Source organism: Pinus tabuliformis, chromosome X (assembly GCF_031772625.1).
Source record: "Pinus tabuliformis cultivar Carrire ecotype Pingquan chromosome X, CPIR1, whole genome shotgun sequence".
In the NCBI taxonomy this organism is placed as follows: Eukaryota; Viridiplantae; Streptophyta; class Pinopsida; order Pinales; family Pinaceae; genus Pinus; species Pinus tabuliformis.
This window is the reverse complement of record NC_142308.1, coordinates 28,702,343-28,726,367: the sequence shown is the minus strand read 5'-3', so window position 1 is coordinate 28,726,367 and position 24,025 is coordinate 28,702,343. Positions and strand designations below refer to the sequence as shown.

The following is a 24,025-nucleotide window of genomic DNA, read 5'->3' as shown; positions in this document are numbered from 1 at the left end:
TTCCAACCTATCGTAATCTTTGAGCCCATGCGATGCCATCTTACCCAACTGTCGAACTGACTCCTCTAGTCACTACTTAGCACTGCTCAGCTACTCAACAAGTGAGAAATTTGAACTTTCTGGCAAAAAGTTCTCTGAGGAGAAAATTCCCCTTCTACGTGTCTTCGTTCTTTTCCAGCGGATTTCTGCCCCGGCAGAAATTGCACCCTTCAAGCACTACGCTGAGGCTCTGCGTCACTCCCTCTGCCTCTACAAACTCACGAACTGGAAATCGTACCTCTTTGTCATCTCACTCAGAGAGAGATTTCCTCGGATCTGCTTCCCGGCAAGGACTACGCAATCCCTTCAAGGGGATTCGAATTGCTGCCAAGTGCAGCTTTCGGCCTCACTGCTCAGCACTTGATCTGCTCTTCCTGTTTCAAAATCAATCCTCTGATACCATGTGAAAATTCCTACACGTTGAAGGAACCCCTACTATAGCAAATCTAAATCTACTTCACCTACTTGATTTTTAAATCATTCATCAAGTTATTCTTTTGAATATTGACGCAAATTACTTTTGCAGCCTACACTAATTAAATATTTGATCTCATAAAACAGAAAACAGAGCAAAGAACAAGATACATAGGACACACTTATTTTTGGACACAATAGTCCCCGAAAAAACCAATGCGAGAAAACCGGTGCAACAGTTCTGAGGGTTTATTATTAAGTAGGAGAAATATTTGAATACAAATCTACGATGCTCATTTAGCAATACTTTACAAAGAAAATACTAGCGGAAAATCTGAGTGAGTTTTACCTCACTTCACCCGGCAGAATTCCAGTTGATCCGGCACAAGACTGGCTAACCCCAGCTATTTCTGCGTCACCTCTTCTGCCCTCTGCATCAACTTTTTTGGTTGTTCCGACAATTCCTGGCAGTTCCGGCTTCTGCCCTCTGCATCAGCTTTCCCGGCAGTTCCGGCTTCTTCCCTCTGCGTCAACTTTCCTGGCAGTTTCGACTGTTCCCGGCAATTCCAAGAGTTCCCGGCAGTTCCGGTTGTTCCCGGCAATTCCAAGAGTTCTCGGCAGTTCCGGTTGTTCCCGGTAGTTCTGGCTTCTGCCCTCTGCGTCAGCTTTCCTGGTTGTTCCGACAGTTCTGAATGTTCCTCGCAGTTTCGGCTTCTGCGTGACAGGCAACTTTTTTGCTCTGTTGGCTCTCCCCGTCTCTCTATCTGTATTCTCCCGAAATTCCTTCTCCCGGATTCTCACTGCCCCTCTGTTGCAGAATGATCACTTAACTCGAAATCCTTAGCAAACCCTGCCCTAGGAATCGACTTCTTGATCAATTCATTCTCTCCGTGTGTGTTTCCAAACGAACCCCAAGCCTCCATTTTATAGTTTTCCTATTGAGTCTTCAACGGCCGAGATCAAGTCTCTAATCAATGGCTAAGATTAAAACATGACTTGATCTGCCTTCTAGATCATTCTCACCCATATTTTGATTAATACCCATTAATATTTTAATTTCCCTAAGTTTAGACTTAGGAACTCCATTAAAATTATTAATTATTTTAATAAAACACAATCCAGGTGGAATTTCACCAAACGGTTTCTAGATTCTTTAGAACTCATGTGCCTTAGCCTCTCCACCAATTTTCAAGGGTAGAGCACTTTCGATGCTACCAAAAACTAACAGACACTTGCACCACACACTTGGCAGTTGATCCAGGGCCCAAACGGGATTGTGTGTCTCCATGGGAAACAAAGGGAGGGCTTGCATCATTTTTTCCAGCTTTTGCAAATGGGATACATGCTTATTCGATTTAGTTGGAGACCCATGAGGATGATAGTGTGCCCCACAGCCACTTAGGGGCACCATAGGTTATTTGCTTGGAGATAAAGGGGTCATCCCCTTCATCACTATTTTTGGAGCCTTTTCATTCATTTTGCAACATGTTGGACTCCATTTGGCATCCCAACGGCCGTCCTAGCTACTTGTCTATCATTTCAGCCCTCTTGAGAGGCCTATTTTCATATTATGTAGCTATTTTGGTGGTCTTGTCACCAAAGGGTTGTTATTTGTACATTATTTTATTATTTGGGGCATCATTAGGCCTAATTAGGCAAGTCAAATCCCTTAGAGGATCATCTATATTGATGAGAGGTTCATTTCATTCCTCATCATCAATTGGATTTGTATCTCTTTGAAGAAAAGATTTCGGACCTGCTATTGTTGGATGAATTGAAGATCAATTGGTGCATTTTGATGTTTGGATATTTGTTATTTGTCTTGGAGCTTCATGTTTTCAAGTCTAATGGATGGATATAATCTTCATGTCATGTAGGTGCTCTTCTTATGTGAAATTTTTTCATGTTTATTGTCTAATGTATGGAACACTATGTTTTGATTATTATTGTGCCCTAATTATTGATGCGAAATTTATAATCACTTGGTAATCTTGGCTCATTGCATATGGTATTCATCTTGACAAGAAGATCGAACTTTCCCTAGGGGTGGGTTAACTCTTTGCACCTCAAAACTTTATTACTTGGCAAGTTGAAGTATAAATCTGTCCTCTGATCTTGTAGTTGTTTCTTTAGGGCATGCGAAGTTGCAAGAAGCCTCCTTAATAGAGCAAAAATCCTAATCAATTTCACTTTGACTCCATTCTCCATAATTGGCTAGGCACTAGTCTCAAATCCTGGATGATCTCCCTAAAAGCTTTTCTCCTCTCCTTAAATTTTCTGCCCTAACCCTAGATGGCCTAGCTAGGGCATCCAACGGATTCCATTCTAGCCATCAATTTGGTGAATGAGTTGGCAAAACCGCGCTGGGGTGTCCTCCACATGCCCTCCAAATTTGAGATCAATCCTACGATCGGTTTGTGAGATATACCAAGCCCTAGCTCCAAAATCGTTTGGATTTAAGGTTTTTCTAGGTTAACAACATTCTAAGGTATCTCTTATGCTAGAAAACTCAAAGGAAGTTCATTTAACATTGATCCTTTCTTTCCCCTTGCTTGACCTAGATCTTTTGTTTAAAGATTCACCTGAAACCCTGGGTCTTGTTTGGGTTCCCTTGGGCTTCTTTGTGGTCCCACATCTGTACCATTCCTTGTTTCACCAGACCTCTTAGAAACCTAGTTTATAGAAGAGTCTTAGGTCTAGGATATCCTCTATTTGTAGGATACCCCTAATCCCCAAGTATAAGCCTCCCTTGAGCCTTTCTTAGAGAGCCCTTCACCTTGCTTCTAAAGGAAGTAAGCCCTATTATTTGAGTCTCTCTAGTGAATGGGCTCTAGAAATCACCACCTATCCTATCATTGACCAATCATTTCTAGTGATTTCCTTGTACCGATACTCCTCCCATTGGTGAAAGTCCATAAAGCGCAGGGGACATTGACTGAGGTGACAATGGGTCCTTGTCCCATTGATGCCACTTGATCTAGTAGTAGTCCCTTTGGAACCCCTCCTAGGACCCCTGCTAAATTGAGTGGTAACATTTTCCTTCAGCAACACCCATTGCTTGGAGACTAAGGGGCCACCCGGCCACCCCCTTCATCACTATTTTTGGAGCCTTTTCATCCAGGGCCCAAATGGGGTTGTGGCTCTCCATGGGAGACAAAGGGAGGGCTTGCATCATTGTTCCAGCCCTTGCAGATGGGATACATGCTTGTTTGATTTAGTTGGAGACCCATGAGGATGATTGTGTGCCCACGGCCACTTAGGGGCACCATGGGCCATTTGCTTGGAAATAAAGGGGCCATCCCGTTCATTACTATTTTTGGAGCCTTTTTATTCATTTTGGCACATGTTGGACTCCATTTGGCCTCCCAACGGCCCTCCTAGCTACTTGTCTATCATTTCGGCCCTCTTGAGAGGCTTACTTTTCATATTATGGAGTTATTTTGGCGGTTTTGTCACCAAAGGGTTGTTTTTTGTACATTATTTTATTATTAGGGGCATAATTAGGCTAATTTGACCAATTCGAACTGTTAGAGGCTCATATAAATACAAGTGAGGCCTCATTTGTAAATGATCATCACTTGGGATTTTCGCTAGCTCTTCTTGAGAATTTTGACCTGCAATTTGTGGAGTGATTTGGATGGAATAAATGCATTTTGACATTTGGAAATCTTCGCTATCTTTTCTTGGAGCTTCTTGTTGCAATGTTGTGGATGGATATATTCTTCATTGTCTTGTAAGTGCCTTTTAATGCTATATTTTGAAAATAATGATTGTCTAATGCATGAAATTTCTTTCTTATGGTTATTATTGTGCCCTAATTCATGAAAAATTGTTTTAGGCCTTGATGCTATTGGAAAATTTTGCATGTGTTACTCATAAAGATGATGAATGAATGAATGTTCCTAGGGGATCATTTGCATGTGCATCCTTGAAAATCCATAATATTTTCCATCGAAGTATAAATGTCTAAAGTTGTCATGTAGCAGCATCCATAGTGAAGTTGCTGCTTTAGGCCTCCTTAAAGAACGAAGGTGACAAAGTAGAGATCAATTTGACTCCAATCCTCCCAATCACCAAGCACTGGTCTTAAATCCTAGTTTGATCACATCAAAATTCTTCTTTCCTCTCCCTCTCCCATTTTCTACCCTAACCCTAGACGACCTAGCTAGAGCATCCAACGAATTCCATTCTAGCCATTAGTTTGTTGAGCAAGTTGGCAGGGAACTGTGTTGGGGTGTCTTCCACTGGCCCTCCAAGTTTGAAGCAAATCCCACAGTTAGTTAGAGAGATACACCAAGCCCTAGCTCCAAAATCACTTGGAATTAGGTCTTTCTAGATTAGTGGCCTTCTAAGGGATCTCCTATGCTTGAAAACTCAAGGGAAGTTCATTTATCACTGATCCCTTCTTCCCCCTTGCTTGACCTAAGCTCTTTATTTGAAGATTCACCTGAAACCCTAGGTCTTTGCTTGGGTGCCCTTGCGCTTCTTTGTCGTCCCACATCTCTACCATTCCTTATCACATAAAGCCACTTGGAAATCGTGTTCCAAAAAGGAGTCTTAGGTCTAAGATATTCCTCATTAAAGGATACCTCTAATCCCTAGGTCTAGGCCTCCCTTGAGCCTTTCCTAGGGAGCCCTTTACCTTGCTTCTAAAGAAAGTAAGCCTTATTATTTGAGCCTCTCTTGTGAATGGGCTTTAGAAATCAATACCTATCCTATCATTGACTCATCATTTCTAGTGATTTCCTTATACTAGGAATCCTCCCATCAGTGAAATTTCATAAAGAGCAGGGGACATTGACTGAGGTGACAGTGAGTCCTTGTCCCATTCTTGCCACTTGATCTAGTAGTAGTCCCTTCGGAACCCCTCCTAGGACCCCTACTAAATTGAGCGGTAACAGGACCAGTTGCCATATGTGTTTGGTGAAAATTAAATTTTGGATGAATTATGCAAGAAAAGGGAAATCCAAATAAGCCTGTTGATGTGATTCAAAGAGAACATCTCTATGGAATTAGTAGCACAGAACATTGCAGCAGATTTATAAAGCAAACATTCACCTCAAAGAAAGAATGATAGCAACCTTTAATTAAGATACATGGAAATCAAAGCTTTCTAGCTATTAATTTTAAAGTAGTTTGCAACTAATGACTAGCATGTAAGCACATAAAATCGGCAAACAAATCCCAAAAGATATATGTCTATGTTGATTTCTGGTAGCATCGGATGTGCTCTAAGTCTCAAATTTTGCAGCGAGTCTTAGGCACATGTATTCCAAAGAACCCAGAAAGCGTTTTGGGAAATTCCACCTAGAGACAGTTTTATTAAAATAATTAATTATTTTTAATGGGACCCTAAGTATAAACTTAGGAAAATAAAATAATTAATGGGTATTAATCTAACTGTGGGTGTAACCTCTAGAAGAAGACGAGAATCAAGCAGAAATGATCTTAGCCATTGATTAGCTTCTAATCTGGGTCGTTGAATGTCAACGAGGAGATTATTTAAGGAGGCTTGAGGATCACTTGGAAAGACACACAGAGTGAGTTCAGAAGTTCGATTTTCTGAAGCAGAGTAGCTGTCGGGAGAATTTCGACAGTGAGTCTTTGTAGTGAGGCGCAGGGATAGTATCTGAAGGGAAAATCTTTCTCGATCGGAGGATTATCAGCAGAGAAGGCAGAGGGAGATCCAGCAGTGGCAGCATTGAGCCAGAAGGGCTGACGCAAAGCCAGCACAAAAGCGAAGAGGGAGTCTGAAATTTGCAGAGGGAATTCAAGTTTCAGAAGCCGAGTGCCGGGGTGTGAGACCGGGAGGCAGAAATCGAATCACTTGGGCAGCAAATCAACCAGCCAGAGGATTGACGATCTCCCCAGTGAGCTTAACGCTGGGCTGACGTAGACACAGCACAGAGGCAGCCAGAAAAGTCGAGGGCAATCTTTCTGGCGCTGTATCAGCCAAGATTCCCAGTGATAGTGCAAGGTAATCTCACAAATCTCTCTATCAGGATTATTCTCTGTAACTGGATTGTCGGGAGGGCATTCAGAGATGTATTCAGATTTTACTACTGCATAATTATAAACCCATCAAATCTGTTGCACCGGTTTTCCTGCAATGGGTTTTTCCAGGGACATTTGTCCAAAAATAACTGTCATCTGTGTGTATCTTTCTCTATTGTTCTGTCTTGTTTCAGCAAATAATTTAAATGGTGTAGGTTGTAGTGTATGTATTTCGATGTGTGTCGTAGGAAACTACAAATAGCTTGGTTATGTAAATCTAACAAGTAGGAGAAATATCATCAGTTGCTGCAATAGGGATTCCGGGTTTAGGAATTTTCACATGGTATCAGAGGAGTGCAGGTCAAGCAAGAAGAACAGTGCCAGAGAACCCAGTGTTGAGCAGAAAAGGAGGTCGAAAAAGCTGTAGGAGGCAGCTGTTCAAATCTCTAGAGGGGTTTTGCGCAATCCTAGCTGAAGGGCAGAATTTTCAAGGCAGTCTCTCTCTGACTGAGTCAACAAAGAGGATGGGCTTCTAGATCGAAATCTTGTCATGGTAGAGGGAGCAGCACTGAAGCCTCGGCGTGAGGAGTTGGTGGGGCACGATTTTTCTGCAAGCCGTTTTGCTCGGTAGAAAGACGTCAGAACAGAAGAGAAGAGAAGCACAGTGAGAGAATTTTTCCTCAAAATACTTCCCGCCAAGAAGTCCATTTTCTTATTGGCTGAGCAGCAGCAGTAAGAACCAGAGAGGAGATTTTCGACATTTTCGTGGCAAAGATGGCAACCAGTGGCTTGAGGGATCAGGATAGGTTGGACAGAGCATCCAACTATGTCATCTGGAAGGCTAGAATGCCATTCCTTCTAGATGAGCATGCCCTCAAGACATATGTCGACAGCATGGTGGTTGTGCCTGCAAATGCAGATCCGTTGAAGAAGTACCGAGCTGAAATGGCAAAGGCAAAAAGAATGATCCTCGACGGAGTGAAGGATCATGTTGTCTGTCACATCGCTAGCAGAGGGACTGCTAAGGAGATGTGGGATGCATTGTCTATGCTATATCAGGGATCTTCCGAGCAGCGAAAGATGTACTTGGAGCAGAAGCTGAGATCTGCTCAAATGCAGAAGGGGGAGTGTGTAGATCCATTCCTCATGAAGCTTCAGGAGACCCAAGATGAGTTGTCAATTGTGGGGTCTACACCTCAAGATTTCGAGTCAGTTACACTGGCCCTCAATTCTATCTCAGATGAGTGGCAAGTTTTTGTCCAGAGTATCTTGGGCAAGGCGACTTTGCCGAATTGGGATGAGATGTGGGCAGCTCTCAAGCAAGAGGAGCTAAGGAGAGACTTGGTCAAGTGTAAGCTTAACGGAAGCAGCAGCAGTGCCAGTGGGTGGAATCCCAAGGAGGACTTGGATAATGCAGCCCTTGCATCGAAGGGGCAACAGGAGCAGCGAAGACGTAAGAAGGACATCTCGAAGATAAAGTGCTTCAAGTGTGGTGAAATGGGTCACTACGCAACTCAGTGTCCTCTCAGGAAGAAGGACAAAGATGAGAATCACTATCTGAAGGTTGCACCTGCGAAGATCGAGGAGGAGGAGTTCGCCATGACAGCTAAGATACCTCCCAGAGGGAGGTGGGCTGATTTAGAGTTGTAGTTTGAAGGAGCTACAGATGGGTAGGATCCTTGAGGAGCCCACCTCTCGGATCAACTCCTTACTATGGGAGCCCAGATCAAAAGTAGCAGGATGGACTAATGTCGAATGGCGCCGAGGAGTGTCGGAGAGACAGTTGCAGTGGCTAGGAGCGCCAGAGACTGAACAGCACAGAGCAGAGTTGGCAGCAGTGCAGATGGCACAGAACAGTAGTCAGCAGCAACGCAATAGATTCAGAGGGTCAGTGCAGAGACTAGCAGCAGTTAGGCTCCAGTATTCACATGGTATCATACTGAACACAGTTAGTTCAGTAATTTGGGATGTTTTTCCGTTGTTGATGGAGTAGCAGCAACAGTTTGCAGTGCAGAGGCAGTTGGCAGTGCCAGTGCCAGCAGCAACACGGATGCAGAAATTCAGAGGGAGTTGCAGTACAGATGCAGTGTTGACAGTGGCAGGGTCAGCAGTAGTACAGATGCAGCATTTGCACAGTGGTTGGTGGACAGCATGTCAGACATCAATAGCGCAGAGGGAGATGTTATAGAATAGAGTGATGCTTCAGCAGGTTGCATTGCTAGAGCACATTCCTCGCTAAGAGGGAGTGTTGATTTCTGGTAGCATCGGATGTGCTCTACATTTCAAATTTTGCAGGGAGGCTTAGGCACATGTATTCCAAAGAACCCAGAAAGCGTTTTGGGAAATTCCACTCAAGGAAAGTTTTATTAAAATAATTAATTATTTTTATGGGACCCTAAGTATAAACTTAGGAAAATAAAATAATTAATGGGTATTAATCTAACTATGGGTGTAACTTCTAGAAGAAGACGAGGATCAAGCAGAAATGATCTTAGCCATTGATTAGCTTCTAATCTGGGTCGTTGAATGTCAACGAGGAGATTATTTAAGGAGGCTTGAGGGTCACTTGGAAAGACACACAGAGTGAGTTCAGAAGTTCGATTTTCTGAAGCAGAGCAGCTGTCGAGAGAATTTCGATAGTGAGTTTTTGCAGTGAGGGGCAGGGATAGTATCCGAAGGGAAAAATTTCCCGGTCGGAGGATCATCAGCAGAGAAGGCAGAGGGAGATCCAGCAATGGCAGTGCTGAGCCAGAGGGGTTGACGCAAAGCCATGCAGAGGCAGCGCAAAAGCCAAGAGGGAGTCCGAAATTTGCAGAGGGAATTCGAGTTTCAGAAGCCGGGAGCCGGGGTGTGAGACCGGGAGGCAGAAATCAAATCACCTAGGCAGCAAATCGACTAGCCAGAGGATTGACGTTGTCCCCAGTGAGCTTGACGTTGGGCTGACGCAGACACTGTGCAGAGGCAGCCAGAAAAGTCGGGGGCAATCTTTCTAGGGCTAGATCAACCAGGATTCCCAGTGATAGTGTGAGGTAATCTCACAAATCTCTCTATCAAGATTATTCTCTGTAACTGGATAACCGAAAGGGCATGTAGAGATGTATTCAGATTTTACTACTGCATAATAATAAAACCCTCAGATCTGCTGCACCGGTTTTCCCGCATTAGGTTTTTCCAAGGACATTTGTCCAAAAATAACTATGTCATTTGTGTGTATCTTTCTCTATTGTTTAGTTTCTTGTTTCGGCAAATAATTTAAATGGTGTAGGCTGCAGTGTATGTATTTCGATGTTTGCCGTAGGAAACTGCAAATAACTTGGTTATGTAAATCTAACAAGTAGGAGAAATATCATCAGTTGCTACAGTGGGGATTCCAGGTTTAGGAATTTTCACAGTCTACAGTTAACAAAGTAGTTTGTTAACTTTCGGCAGGTGAACAACAATCATAGACTATCAAACAACAACAAAGAGTAGTCTTACAGCATTCGATAACATGTTGACTGTATCCATACTAAATGCCCAAAAACAAGTATGAGCACCCGATTGCAAAATGTTCAAAGTACCTTTTGAGTGGCAGCCTACCTTCATCCAAGTGCTAATGCCAAATGGGTGAGAAGCACATGGCTGATGCAAGTGGCGGAGGCACATGGCATATCATTGTCTATTGGTGGGTGGCAAGGGATGTTGGTTGTCTGGTTGACCAACTAACTGTCAAATGTACGAAAAAATATCCTCCTATGGCGTTACCCATTTTGGTGGGTAACAGGGCCCTTCGCTTGAATATTAGGTTTCCCCATGCATAAATTATTGTTTTCAGGCAAAATTCAGGGGGGATACCCAACCCTTTTTGATGGGGGACAACCACAAGCACCCCTTTTGGGGTAACACACCCCCCACATTGGGGAAACATTTCCCCCTGTGTCTTCCTGAGTTTCCCCAAAAGGGGAACATGGGGAAACGTTTCCCCAGGAGTCCCACTGTCCCGGGAGCATGGGAAATGTGAGGAGTGCACCCCCCATCCTAGGGGACACGTCCCCGTGGAACACTAGTCTAAGAGCTCACATGGTAGAACCAAGTCACTTGTATCTTTTTATCTTCTAGAGTCACTTCTATCCTTTTGGCTTCTAGATTTCAGAAGTAGTGTTTTGCACTCCCCCAGTGTGTTATAACTGGCTGCACTCTCAAGAGCCAATAAATAACTATTTTGGTCACTTATGGGCATTAATAAAATTATCTTGTCATATCTTATATCATGTTAAAATGCTTCAAGTCCAAACTAAACCATACCTAATTAAAATAAATAAGGAAATAGTTATCATTATAGGAAATAAACTCGGTGCCAGTTATAGTTGCAGCAATTGACAGTATGTGTTTGAATCTTTCTTATCGCTACTTATCATTGTGAAAGTCCAGATTTTGTAGAATTGTTGAGTTCTTAAATGATCTTAACTTCTGAGGATGTGGAGAAATGGCATCTACTGCCTCTTCCATACAGTCAATAATCATGCCCAAGAGAATATTTTCTTTTCCCCAATAAAACATGCTTCTGGCATGGTCCATCTACTCACAAGCATTTGCTGTTAATTCCAGAACTTCTATCCTTGAAGGTTTTTTTGCAATGTGTTCTCTTGAAGCTGCCAATCTGCTCTTTTAAAGGTACAGATTTTGGGGGAATATGTTTAATTTTCTTTCATTAAATTGTATGTAGTTAGTTCCCTTTTATATGCCCTAAAATCATTTTTGCCTATGAGAAGAAACTTCCAAAGGTTATTACTGTTGGTTGTGTGGCACGTTCCCATTATATCTATCCAATCTGCTCAAGTCCTTGATCCATGAAGATAGTTATTTTGGTATATTTGTTACTCATCTAACTATATGGTCCTTGACTTGAAGCACTTTGATTAGGATTTAGGATTGTGGAAACCTAAACTCATGCTCACTCAGAAACAATGTTGCAAAAGTCAGACTCGGGAATAAATCAGCAAAGGGTCCGAAAATTGTAAAAGTCGTAAAGTCGGGAGAAAATAGAAAAAATCAACAAAACCTCGGCAAAATTAGAAAAGTCTGGTTGAAAAACTAGTGATTTGGGGATTTTATCGGGATATAATCCAGAATTTGGTAACACTGTCAGAAATATATTGGAGAATATATACTAGTGTATTGACTATTTTAGCAGTTCCTGCAATCACATTGATACATCAATGTGGCTTTTACAAATAACATGTACTACTAGACATACATAAGTTCCAAAGAACTGCTTATTTCCCAAGACCTTATACATGTGATAGATGAGCATTCCAAAATAACAGATTGTGTATTCATTATGAAGTATGCCAATCCTTCATGGGGTGAAAGGAAACTATAGGCCAGCATCAAAATTTCCAAAAACAAGGACTTTCTACTAAAACAATTTGGCTTCTAAGATTATGAAAATATTCATGTAGACTATGATAAGTGTTCTTTTAAGATGTATAGCTAGACTCAATATAGTATGGAAAAAACATTTCAAAATAAATGAATACTGCAGATCTGAAATATTATGCTAGTCTTTACAGTTTTTAGGAGTTAAATTTTACCTTAAAAAGAGCAATCACAACTGAGAAGAAGCACATAAAAGCTGTAGCAAATATCAGAGGCTTGGTCAAGGTTGCAGGTCTCCCATAAACAGAACTCTGAGAAGTTTACCCAGGATGAAATTTTAGCTAATGACACTAATGAAAACAAATTTCATTAATACGTGTTTTGTGATAACAAAAGTGGCACGGGCATTTTGCCATTAGAATATTGGCAATGTCAGAGTAAATCTAGATGAAAATCTAACAAACATTTCAAAAACTCTGAAGAGTCAAGACACCTTAAAGGATAAGCATAGGTAAGTATTTCATCAGTGTATACCTGTATGTGCAAGTAAAAGGCAATTTGAACTACGACTGCCCTCACACATAAGATGCAACTTGCAGCAGCCAAAGCAGATCGTTTCCATCTTAAGATTGGCAGCTGTGGAAAAATTTTACCATCAAATCAAGAATAGTCCATTTGCAGCAAGAGCTGAGGATGCTTCACACTTGTCAGAATGAATGCTGCCAAGATTATTACTCAAAATACAAGAGTAAACAGTTATTAATCATCATCCCAACTCTCAAGTATACAATGGCTTGCAAAATAAATGCCATATATTATCTAAACAAGAATTAGTGATCTTACATTGATTGAATATGCAGTTCCAAGTAGAAAACTTATGAAGAGAGCCAAAATCAAAGGTGTTGATCCAAACATCAAACCCATACCAAGACTCTGAAAAACAAAAGTTAGAAAACAATAAAATAAGTTCAAATTTAAACAAAATAAACTTTGTCATTACACCTTTGAAAGCATGCCTTAACTATATTGTTACAGAGACAATGTAATGTTCCTAATTAGGAATTAACAGTAAATATCAAATGCATGAATTAGCTACAGCAAAATAAAATTTTCAACATAGCCACAAATCAGTACACAAAGAGAATGGAGACAAAAGTCTGAGCCATTGTATTAAATATGAAAATATGAGTACAACAGTGGAAAAAATAGAACCTGGGCTTGCTGCTGCAAGCATGCAATACCCAGGTGAGAAAATAAGTGAAAACTCCAACTGAAATTGCTCAAACTGGAAAATCACATGGCCCAGAAATTACTGTTGTTGTTGTTGCTGCTGCTAGAGGCAATCTGTGATTATGGCCCTCAAATCTACTCCAAAAATTCTGAAAAAATAGTTGTAAGCTCCTCACACCCAATCCAACCAAACCCAGAAATCTTTCGGGCTAGTTCCAGTTGACCTAGAATGCCCAAAAAGTGTGAAATTCCCAGCTACACAGTTCTGCGTCTTACCAGAGAGAAACTGCTGAGAAATGGCAAAAATCCTCCTCCAAATAGCTGAGAAGTTGAACACAAAATCCCTGTGTTGCACGGATTCGCGAACCCAGGGGTGGGGTTCTCGAACCCAATGTTGTTAAAAGCGCGAGCGGGATTTAATCGGCGCCGGGAAAAAAGTGGAAAAAATCGGCAAAAGCGGGAAAAAAGCGGAAAAAAGCGGGAAAAAAGCGTTTGGCACAAAAATATTCATTTTTTTTTCATTTTTTTTCAATTTTTTTAATATCTAAACCATCTACAACATAAAATAAATACATTGACACATAAATATGATAAAAAAACTAATATATAAGATGTTTAATATCATTTCTAGCGCTAAAATAGTAAAATCACACATAACATTGAATCATGTCCTGAATAGTAAGTCCTGAGTCCCAACTCAGCCTCAAAATATCAACAAAAAATATGATAATGTATCTCATCATGTCATAATGTCATATACAATAAAATGAAAGTCTAAGACTCTAATCCTATTGATTTCCTCTGCCCCTCTTGCGAGAAAATGTCACTGCTTTCCCTTTCCCCCTAGATGAAGATGCTGGTGCCTGTGCTGGTGGAAATGGCAGTGGAGTCTGACGTGCTATAGAAGCTGAAGAAGTAGAAGTAGCAGCTACTGTAGGTAGACGGAGACCACGTCCTCTACTGGTGGTAGTGGTAGCCCGGGTAGGCGGTGTCACCTCCTCCTCCCCCTCATCCTGCACTAACCAATCATCAGTGGGATCCATGAGAGGCCTCTCGGTCTCAACCCTCCATTCAGCAGTGGTGTCAATCCCATCCAATGAGATGGCATCCATATCAGGTGTCTTCTCTAGTTGCCTCACACACAATCGAAGATTGTAGTAGACATAGACCATGTCATTAAGTCTATGGGACTCCAACCTGTACAAAGTTCATGAAATAATAATTAATAATTAATATTATAAAAAAATATTGTTTAATGAATTCAAAAATTTATTTGGAAATTTGCAATATTTTAAATGTTTAAGTGTTAAGTTGTTAACCTATTGCGCTTCTTGTTGTGTATTTTTTCAAATACACTCCAATTGCGCTCACATCCTGAGGAGCTGCATGTTTGGCTGAGGATGCGTACGGCAAGCTTTTGCAAAAGGGGTACTCTGCCACCATACATCTTCCACCATGCGTCTACAACAAAATTACAAATAAAATTTTAAATAAACATAAGAAAAAAATGGAATTTGAAGAGACAATGAAATTTGAAACAAAGTTACAAAGTACAAACTAAAAAATACCTGGCATTTTAATCGTCCTATCAGTGACAGCCATCTCAAAGCCAAATGTGCCACCTGACATCTTATATGTCTCAATTTGTTTAGAGATCTCTATACGTTGTTCTGGAGATCTCACCATCTTCTGGACACAGGTTAATAATCCATCCACGATCTCAGCATCAAAATCAAACCCACATGCATAAGAAAATGCAGGGTTCAGGAAAAGCCCAGCAGCATGAATGGGACGATGGAGTGTGTTGTTCCATCGCTCATCAATCACTTCCCATAGAAGGAGTTGTCTCTGAAACCCATCATCTCCCTTATCATCATAGTAGGACCGAATGGCTTCTTTGGCCCTGTCCATGGCTTCATACAAATAGCCCATTGCGGGCTTCTCACCATCAACCAACCGAAGAACCTTTACCAAAGGTTCAGTAACAGCGCACACCTCCTGCACTCCCGCCCAGAAGTCTTCCTGGTATGAAACTAGTCTGCACACGGCCTCTCCTTCTGGTTTGCGGCTCATTGACGAAGCATGCCACTCCTCTGAAAGAAACATTCTCTTCAAATCCCACATAGAATTCAAGAGGGATTGAAGAGATATGAAACTCGTCGCAAACCGTGTAATGGCGGGGCGCACCAACTCTTTGTTGTTGGTGCATTTTCTCATCAAGCTAAGCACAGATGTGTGATTGTAAATAAATTTTGTGATGTTTTTTGATGAGTCAACAAAATCTTTGACAAAGGGAATTTTCCCTATGTCCTCTAACATCAAATCAATACAATGGGCAGCACAAGGTGTCCAAAATAAAGTAGGATGCCTGTCCATAAGCATTCTACCAGCAGCAACATAATTTGCAGCATTGTCCGTTATGACTTGGACAACATTTTCTGCACCCACCTCCAAAATAAACACATCCAGCAAATCACATAAAGTTCTTGCATCTTTGATTTGATGAGTTGCATCAATAGATTTGATAAACATAGTCCCCTTAGGACAACTAACCAAGAAGTTTATAAGGGTTCTCCCCCTTTGGTCAGTCCAACCATCTGACATAACAGTGCATCCTGTTTGTGCCCATGATGCCCTAAAATCCTCCAATCTTTGGGTGCAGTCACGCTTTTCCTCTTGAAGAATCCGGCCTCTGAAATCATGAAGAGAAGGGATTTTGTACCCCGGGCCAACACTGGCAATAGCATCAACAGTAGGTTGGAAAAATGGATTATTCCTTACAATGCTGAAAGGAATATCACTCCAGAGGAGAAATTTTGCCATCAACCTATCAGCTTGTTCTTTTTCAGTTCTTTTTAGCATTGAACCAATAGTTGGTTGTGAACCAGGTGTGGTTCGAGGAACAAAAAATGATGATGCAGCTACCGGATTGACTGACGCTGCAGTAGAACCAGTGCCACTTGGCCCACTTCCTTCAGCTGACCTTTTTAGTTGCCTTTTGAGTTCTTCTTTGGCCTCTCTAGTGTGCTCTAATTCTCCCAATGCTCTCATGGCTCTTTGGATAATTTCAGGATTTGTATTTATACAGGGCCCCACATCACGTCCAGGGATTTGTGCAAGGTGGAACTTCAACCTTTACACCCCCCCGCTTATCTCCTTTCCACACAACTTGCAATTCAAGTTTTTTCTATCATTCGGAGCTTTAGGTTCACCATATTCCCAGAAAGGATCCAATTTCCTTGGCATGTTTGTTTTTGAATTTTGAATTTGCAAACCTATGGAAAAATAAGGATTAGGAAATAGGAATTTAGGATTACATAATACAAATTACAATTTAGCATTTACAAAATTACAAGTTAATTATTTCCAAAATCCCAATTTCCAAACCCAGGTTACCCAACCAAATGCCAATGGCAAATGCCAAAAAACAATGAAAATTCAAAAAACATAAACAATGTTTAAAAAAAATGAAAAAAAAAAATAAAAAATTGGTTCTCATAGTCATAACAAATTACCCATCCCAAATCAATGAAAAATTACAAAAAATTCTTTAAAAACAATGAAAAACAAAGTTTTTAAAGAAGCAAAACAAAAAAAAATTAATCTACATACCGTTTTTATGGACAAATTGGTGATCTTGTCTTGGATTTCTCCTAAAAACACTTGGATTCGCTCCCAAAGTCGACCCAAACCCTTCAGCTCTTCTCCTTCAGCTCTTCTCCTCCTCCTCCGCGCGGCGACAGTCAAATGACATAAAAAAAATTCATTTTTCCCTATTAAAAGCCCGCTGCCCGCGCCCTCGGCGATTTTTTCGAAAAAAATCGCGATTTTTTCGGAAAAAAATCCGGCGATTTTTTGGGATAAAAATCGCGTTTTATGCGGAAAGGTGAAAAAATCGCGATTTTAACAACACTGCTCGAACCCGTCCTGGGTTCTGATCCCCAAGAACAGAGTGCTGGAACAGGTATCTCTCAAACGAACCCGAAAGAACCTGGTGTGTCTTGTAAGAACCCGGTACTTCATAAACAGTAAACGGGTTTGTTCCATGTAGTGGGTGCGCCAAATCCCGAAAATGGGTGCTTTGCGGGTTCGTCGAAGGCGGGGGGGCAATAAAGAATTAATTCTTTTATTAAATAAAATCCCACTTTTAAGTCAAAACCCTAGTCATTTCTTTCATTGTTCGCAGCATTTGCCATTGGAATATCGCAGCATGGATACCATTGTTTTGTTTTTTTGGATACCACTGTGACTGCATAGTGCACAGAGATTTTGAACATGGGCAATAAGAATACTTAAAAATTTAAAATTAAGCATATCATTTTGATGTTTGGACAGGCATACAAAACTACTATTACGATTTACCCATTTTCCCAGCAATGAAGCATATTACCCACCATTTTGTGGGTAATATCCCTAGGAGAAAAAAATTCTCCAAGATGGTCCTCAACCTGTAGCCAACAGCCCCTTGCAGCCATCACCTAGCTCAATGTGCCATTTCTCCACCACCTGAGCCAGCAATGTGGTCCCTCACCCATCTGCCATGATCGTATGTTTGAAGGTGGGCCTCCCGAATCTAAGGGTATGCCTTGTCATTTTGAAATTGAGTATTGTAGTTTGCTTATCATGGACACTTATGGGCATGGATTAGCGAGGGGATTCGGCGGAAAGAATGGGCTAGGTCTGTGCTTCTGTCCCATAGACTCTTTTTAGGAATTAACCTTGGATTCTAGTCCCGTGGGATCTCTTTTACTGACCATTTGGTTTCAAGGATGGTATTTCACAGGAAACCCCAAATTGGTTGTGGGGTCCCACTCCCTTATTTGCTTATATTACCCTCTTTCCATTCATTATTACCCCATCCATCATTTTTCCCACCTGGATCCACATTCCTCCATTGGGTCCACATATGGTTAGCTTGCCCCTTCTCCTTGCCCCCACCTTGGGTCATGGTCTGGAATGAAGCCCGGAGGTTGATGCAGCTGAAAAGAAAGTTAAAAGCATATATGGCCACATTCCACAAGAAAAGTACCACAAAATGCAAAAGATGGCCGGGGCAAAAACATTTTAGCACGTGGGAAAAAGTCGATACATGAGCTCTACCCCATTATCATGGCCATCACCTTGGTTCCTAAAGGTTCTATAAGCCTTCTTCATCATATAGGAACCCATGATTGTCCCAACCTATGGTGTGCGATGAACCGCCCCACCTTAAAAGGGGGATTCCACTGCTATATCTTACACATCATGCTCTAACCCCTTGAACCCTGAGCAGTTAATCAAAAAAAATCATAAAAGGCAAAAGGCATATAAAGAAGGATGGAAAAAGTTAAAACCAAGGTCGGGGCACCTCATGTTCCACGATTGCTCCCTCCTACACATTATAAACCCAAAGTGTGGGCTTCCCTCTTATTAGCTACCCTTGTACCCCAGCATGTGACCCAGGGCTGCCCCTTCTCATCCCCTATTTCATTCACCTATCTGTCACATGCCACCACCTTTTAATGGATGTACCTTGACTATATCATCCCCTTTAGAGGTAAAAACCACCTAATAGGGTGCTTGGTTAACCCATTTGGAGTTTAGGAGACATTGGCAAATCCCGAAGCCCATTATAGAAGGGCAGGCCATTATGAAGTCCCCATTTGTGGTCCATGATTAGGTAAGCTCATTTACCCAATTTCTCTAATGACTTGTTGTAGTAGAAGGCTAGGGGACGCATTGGATCTTATGCAGGATTGCAGATGGTTTCAATTTGGGGTTTGGCCTCCCTATACAGGGTCCTAATCCTCCAGAGGGCTACATTGGCACATGTAAGGTAAGCGTTGAGAGCCATGACCTCCACAGTAGCAAATTGCACTCCATGGATCCCCACAGCCATTCAGAGATTGCTCGTGGTTCACTTATTGGACAAGAAGGATGCACTTGATCCATCATGCCCAGTCGACCCCAGATCTACACCATATACTTGGCAGATGATCCAGGACTTCCACGATGATGTGGCATCACCTACACCATCCTCCTAGCCCTTGAGGGTAGCCTACAGGCATCTTCGATTTGTTTGGAGACCCATGAAGACACTTGTGTGCCCCCAGATGTCATTTGGAGCACTACAAGTTATTACAAGGGGCCACCCCCTTGCCCACTACTTTTGAGGGTCCTTCTCTTCATTATGGCACCCATGGACCTCATTAGGTCTCTTAGAGGGCCCTATGACATGCATAGTTTATTATTCAACCTCTTGAGAGGCGTACTTTTTCATTTATGAGCTAGTTTGGTGGGCTTGTCACCAAAAGTAGTATTATTAACACATTATTTTATTTTTGGGGCTTATGTAGGTCAAGGAGGCTAATTCGAACTCTTAAGATGTGTATAAATACAAGTGAGGTGATATCATTTCTCATCATCACTTTGGATTGGATCTCTCTCTCTTCTTTAGAGAATTTCGCACTTTTTCCTAGAGGATGAATTGGAGCATTTATGGATGAATTTTGATGTATGGTTATTGGTCTATCTTCTCTTGGAGCTTCTTTTTTTCTTTTTTTTTCTTTTTTTTCTTTTTTTTTTTTTCTGGTGGTTCATGGACACCCGCGGTCACTAGGTGTCCGCTACGTCCACAGAAATATCTGAGCTTGATCAAGGGTATCAAGCCCCGCAGCCAATAGCTAGGCCTAACCCCAAGGGCTTCGGGGAGAATTGACCCTGTGACCTCCCGAACGGCAAGGCACTTATTTGACTAGTTGAGCTAACCCTTGGGGCTTGGAGCTTCTCTATTCTCATTTGTGAATGGTTGGATATAATCTACTGCATGTAAGTACGAAATTTTTTTTTTATTCTTGTTACTTTTGTCACATATGCTGGATTGGGATTTTTGTTGTTTTAGGGTTAATTGTTGCTTGCAAATTATTGCTTAATATTGTGGGATTGTCTCTATTATAGCGTTTCTCTCCAAGTATGGGCCATGTAGTATGGGCGAAATCTCCTAGGGGTAAAACTAACCTTGATAAGACATTCCTCTTGTGCATTTGAAGTATAAAAGTTGCAAGATTGCTTTCATTGGACCTAGAGGGGTTTGTGAAGTAATTTTGAAGCCTCCTTGATTGGGAACCAATAAATCTTACACATTATCAACATAGACTCCATTCTCCCAAGGATTAAGGCACTGATCTACCAAAGGTGGTCACCAAAACACTTATTCTTTCACCTTCTCCCAAGTCTAGCCACATTGGGTCCCTAGGGCATCAATTTCCCGACAAGTTAGCCACTAAAAAAGTTTGATCTCCTAAGGTCTCCTGCTTTGGCCTTTCCTCTAGCCGTCCTCCAAATTTGAAGACATTCCAACATTGGAGTTGGGAGAACAGACAAGCCCTAGCTCTGGGACCAAAACTTGCCCTGCCATTCCCAAGGCTAGCACTTCCCAGGGTCAAAACAACACTATTTCTTTGATCCTTCCCACCATGTCTAGGGTAAGAATATCATTGATTGTTTCATACCTTCCTCATACCCTAGATAGGGTCCACTTGGCCCCGTGTAGTCCCACTCATTCAAAGTACCATTCTTCAAGAACCATCTGGTATACCAATTCTAACAAGGATTTAGGGTGTGAGGAACTCCTTTCAAAGCCTATTCCCATACACCTAACCCCCAAAATCCTCTTCCTTTCCCTAGAAGCGCATAGTACCTTGCTTAGAAAGCAAGCAAGCTCCATCCTTCAAAACCTTATGGGAAAGGGTTTGGGTCACTCATATTCATTGACTTATCATTCATTAGTGACTCCATACATATCGGGTCTCATCCCATCGGTGAAAGTCCGTAAATAGAAGGGAGCCTTAGCCGAGGTGACAGTGGGCTAAGACTCCACTTGTTTCCCTTGGTCTAGCATTTGCCCTTTAGGGATTTCCCTCAGGTCCCCTGCTAGTTTGAGTGGTAACAAGCTCCTCAGATCCAATCCAACCAAACCCAGAAATCTTTTGAGCTAGTTCCAACTGACCTGGAATGCCCAAGAAGTGTGAAATTCCCAGCTACACAGTTTTGCGTCCCACGAGAGAGAAACTGCTGAGAAATGGCAAAAATCCTCCTCCAAATAGTTGAGAAGTTGAACACAAAATACCTGTGTTGCACGGGTTCACAAACCCAGGGGTGAGGTTCTCGAACTCATCCTGGGTTCCCATCCCCAAGAACCAGGGGTTGGAATAGGTACCTCTCAAACGAACCCGAAAGAACCCGGTGTGTCTTGTAAGAACCCGGTACTTCATAAACATTAAACGGGTTTGTTCCATGTAGTGGGTGCGCCGAACCCAAAAATGGGTGCTTGGCGGGTTCATCGGAGGCGGGGGGCAATAAAAAATTAATTCTTTTATTAAATAAAGACCCACTTTTAAGTCAAAACCCCACCCGTATGTCATTTCTTTCCTTGTTTGCAACATTTGCCATTGGAATATCGCAACATGGATACCATTGTTTTGTTGTTTTGGATACCACTGTGACTGCACAGTGCATACAAAACCCACCATAACCACTGCACAATGCACATAGATTTTGAACATGGGCAGTAAGAATACTTAAAAATTTAAAATTAAACATATCATTTTGATGTTTGGATAGGCATACAAAACTACTATTACGGTTTACCCATTTTCCCAACAATGAAGCACAGAGATTTATCATTTTGCAAATGGGCTGTAGGAATACTCAAAATTAAACATAAAATTTTGTTGTTTTGGTCCTTGGACAACACTGCATATAAACTTAGAAGCAATGGCAGAGCCAAGTTTCCAAAAAAATGAAAGGTAGATGTAGTCCACAGCTTGAAAAGCACTCTTGATTTCTTGATTTCTGAGACAATATGTGATAGGTACTCAGTGCTCACTGACTCAATTACAAAATTGAAAATAGTAAAGCCACTTGATATCAAACTAGAAATTTGAAATTTCAATGTGAATGTTCAATGATGTGCATGTTTAAATCTTTAAAGTTTAAATCATAAATATTTTATTTTTCTTGTTTAAAGTTGAAAAATATACAAATTCATATAAATTATAATTTATAAGATATAATATATATATATATATATATAGATACCCCCAACAAACCCACATACCCGTTTTCAAAAAGTGGCGTACTCGTCCCTGTCCCCATCCCCAAACCCACATTTCCTGGCAGCATAGCAAAATACCCTCCGAAAAATAGCAAACTGCTCCAACTAAAATCTCCAAGCAATCTCGAGCTCCAACCCCTGCGAAAATCTCTATTCTCCGACCCCTGCGTAGCCCCTAGAAAGAGAAATACGGACCAACCAATTAACACTGAATTAGCTCTGAAAAATTGTGCCAAATTCCTCTTCCACACATAAGAAAATTATTTGCAAAAGCCCGAAATCTATAATGGTAAGGGATTGTTCCACATGCACTTTAAATTTCCTCTTTTGCGCCTAGGAAATGCGAATTTCTGAATGTAATCTCTTGAATGAATCCAAATGGAAGCTCTAGAATAGACTCCCCGAAGCCTCACTAGGGAAACACTCAAAGTTTTCCAAAATGAGAGTGAGTTTCACTTGAAACCCTTGAGCTAAACAACTTTTCTCCTCTTCTGCTAAACAGCGTCCAAGAGCGAGTTCGATATCCAACAATAGATGAGCAAAAGATGCAAAAATGGAGCCCTCATGTGCTATTTATAGATGTTGGTCCTTTTCCTTTGGTGGGTACCCTCTCTCCACAAGTTCGAACTCCCCTTCTTTTCCTTTTCTTCTTCCTAGTGCGAATTTCTCAAGTGGAGGTTGAATTCCCTTTTTGGTGGCCTCTTCATCCACTTAACAAAATTATTTTATTTTCTCCAATGTTTATTTCTCCCAAAAATAAAGTGAGTGGCACCTCAACCCACTTTTCCTAAGTTTTATTTTCCAAAATAGTTTATATCGCCAAAATTGCAAAAATGAATATTTTACTTAGAAAAAATAATTATTGGGGACATTGCAGTCCTCCCCACCCAAAGGTTGCTTGTCCTCAAGCAACTGCAATGTTGGATGTTGTAGAACTTGTTCTCCCTCCCAAGTGGCATCCTCCTCTGGTAAGTCCTTCCACCTGACAAGATACTCTCTACTAGGCATGTTCCTGAGCCTCCTCTCCCTCTCCAGCAAGATGGTCTCAGGTACTAAAATCAAGTGTCCCTCATCATCTAAGGGTGGCAACTTTGTGGCAATTGTCACCTGTTGTCCCAGGGCCTTTTTCACGCAAGACACATGGAACACATTATGCACTTTGCTCCCTAGTGGAAGCTCTATATCATAGGCCACCTCTCCAACTCGTCAGATCACTCTATACGGCACATAAAAGCGTGGTTTGGGCTTCTCAGCTCCCTTCTTCTTTAGTGTAGACTACCTGTACGGCTGAAGACATAAGAAAACCAAGTCCCCAACCTCAAAATGTCTATCCACACGGTGCCTGTCTGCATACATCTTGTGTTGGTTGTACACTGTTTGCAAGTTGTCTTTGAGAGCCCTCAAGATCTCCTAGCACTCCTGTATTCAATCCTTTGCCCCAGGGGCCTGGTTGTCTAAACAAATCATGTCAGCAAAAGAAAATGCATATAACCATAAAGGGCACGGAAATGTGACATACCGATAGACATATGGTGAGTGTTGTTGTAGCAATACTCCCCCAAGTGAAGCCGCTTCACCCATGCGCGTTGCTGCCCCGACACATAGTTTCGCAAATATCCCTCCAGCCATTTATTCACAATCTCTGTGTACCCATTTGTCTGGGGGTGGTAGCTAATGCTAGGAGTGAGCTCAATGCCCACCAATCTGGATAACTCCGGTCAAAATGCCCCCATAAATCTGCTATCTCGGTCACTGATGATGGACTTGGAAAGACCATGCAACCTAAATGCCTCCCTGAAAAAAGTTCAATTATCTGTGAAGCTGAGGATCTAAATGGAATAACGGAGAAATGAGCAAACTTGGTCAATCTGTCCACCACCACATATATACAATCAT

At 41.6% G+C, this 24,025-nt stretch overlaps 1 protein-coding gene across 4 annotated transcripts in view; it reads right to left on the bottom strand.

Annotated features, from left to right (window-relative positions):
* LOC149138160 (homogentisate phytyltransferase 1, chloroplastic-like) overlaps positions 1-24,025 on the bottom strand; it is a 280,302-nt gene that overhangs the window by 106,790 nt on the left and 149,487 nt on the right. For 3 of the 4 annotated variants that reach the window (XM_089448001.1, XM_089448000.1, XM_089447998.1), the window contains exons 6-8: positions 12,649-12,738; positions 12,340-12,441; positions 12,021-12,116 (exon numbers count right to left, since the gene is read on the bottom strand). In XM_089448001.1, coding sequence (XP_089304127.1) covers positions 12,021-12,116; positions 12,340-12,441; positions 12,649-12,738 — 288 coding nt within the window. The remainder of the gene's footprint in view (positions 1-12,020; positions 12,117-12,339; positions 12,442-12,648; positions 12,739-24,025) is intronic. The other variant, XM_089447999.1, reaches the window with a different exon arrangement.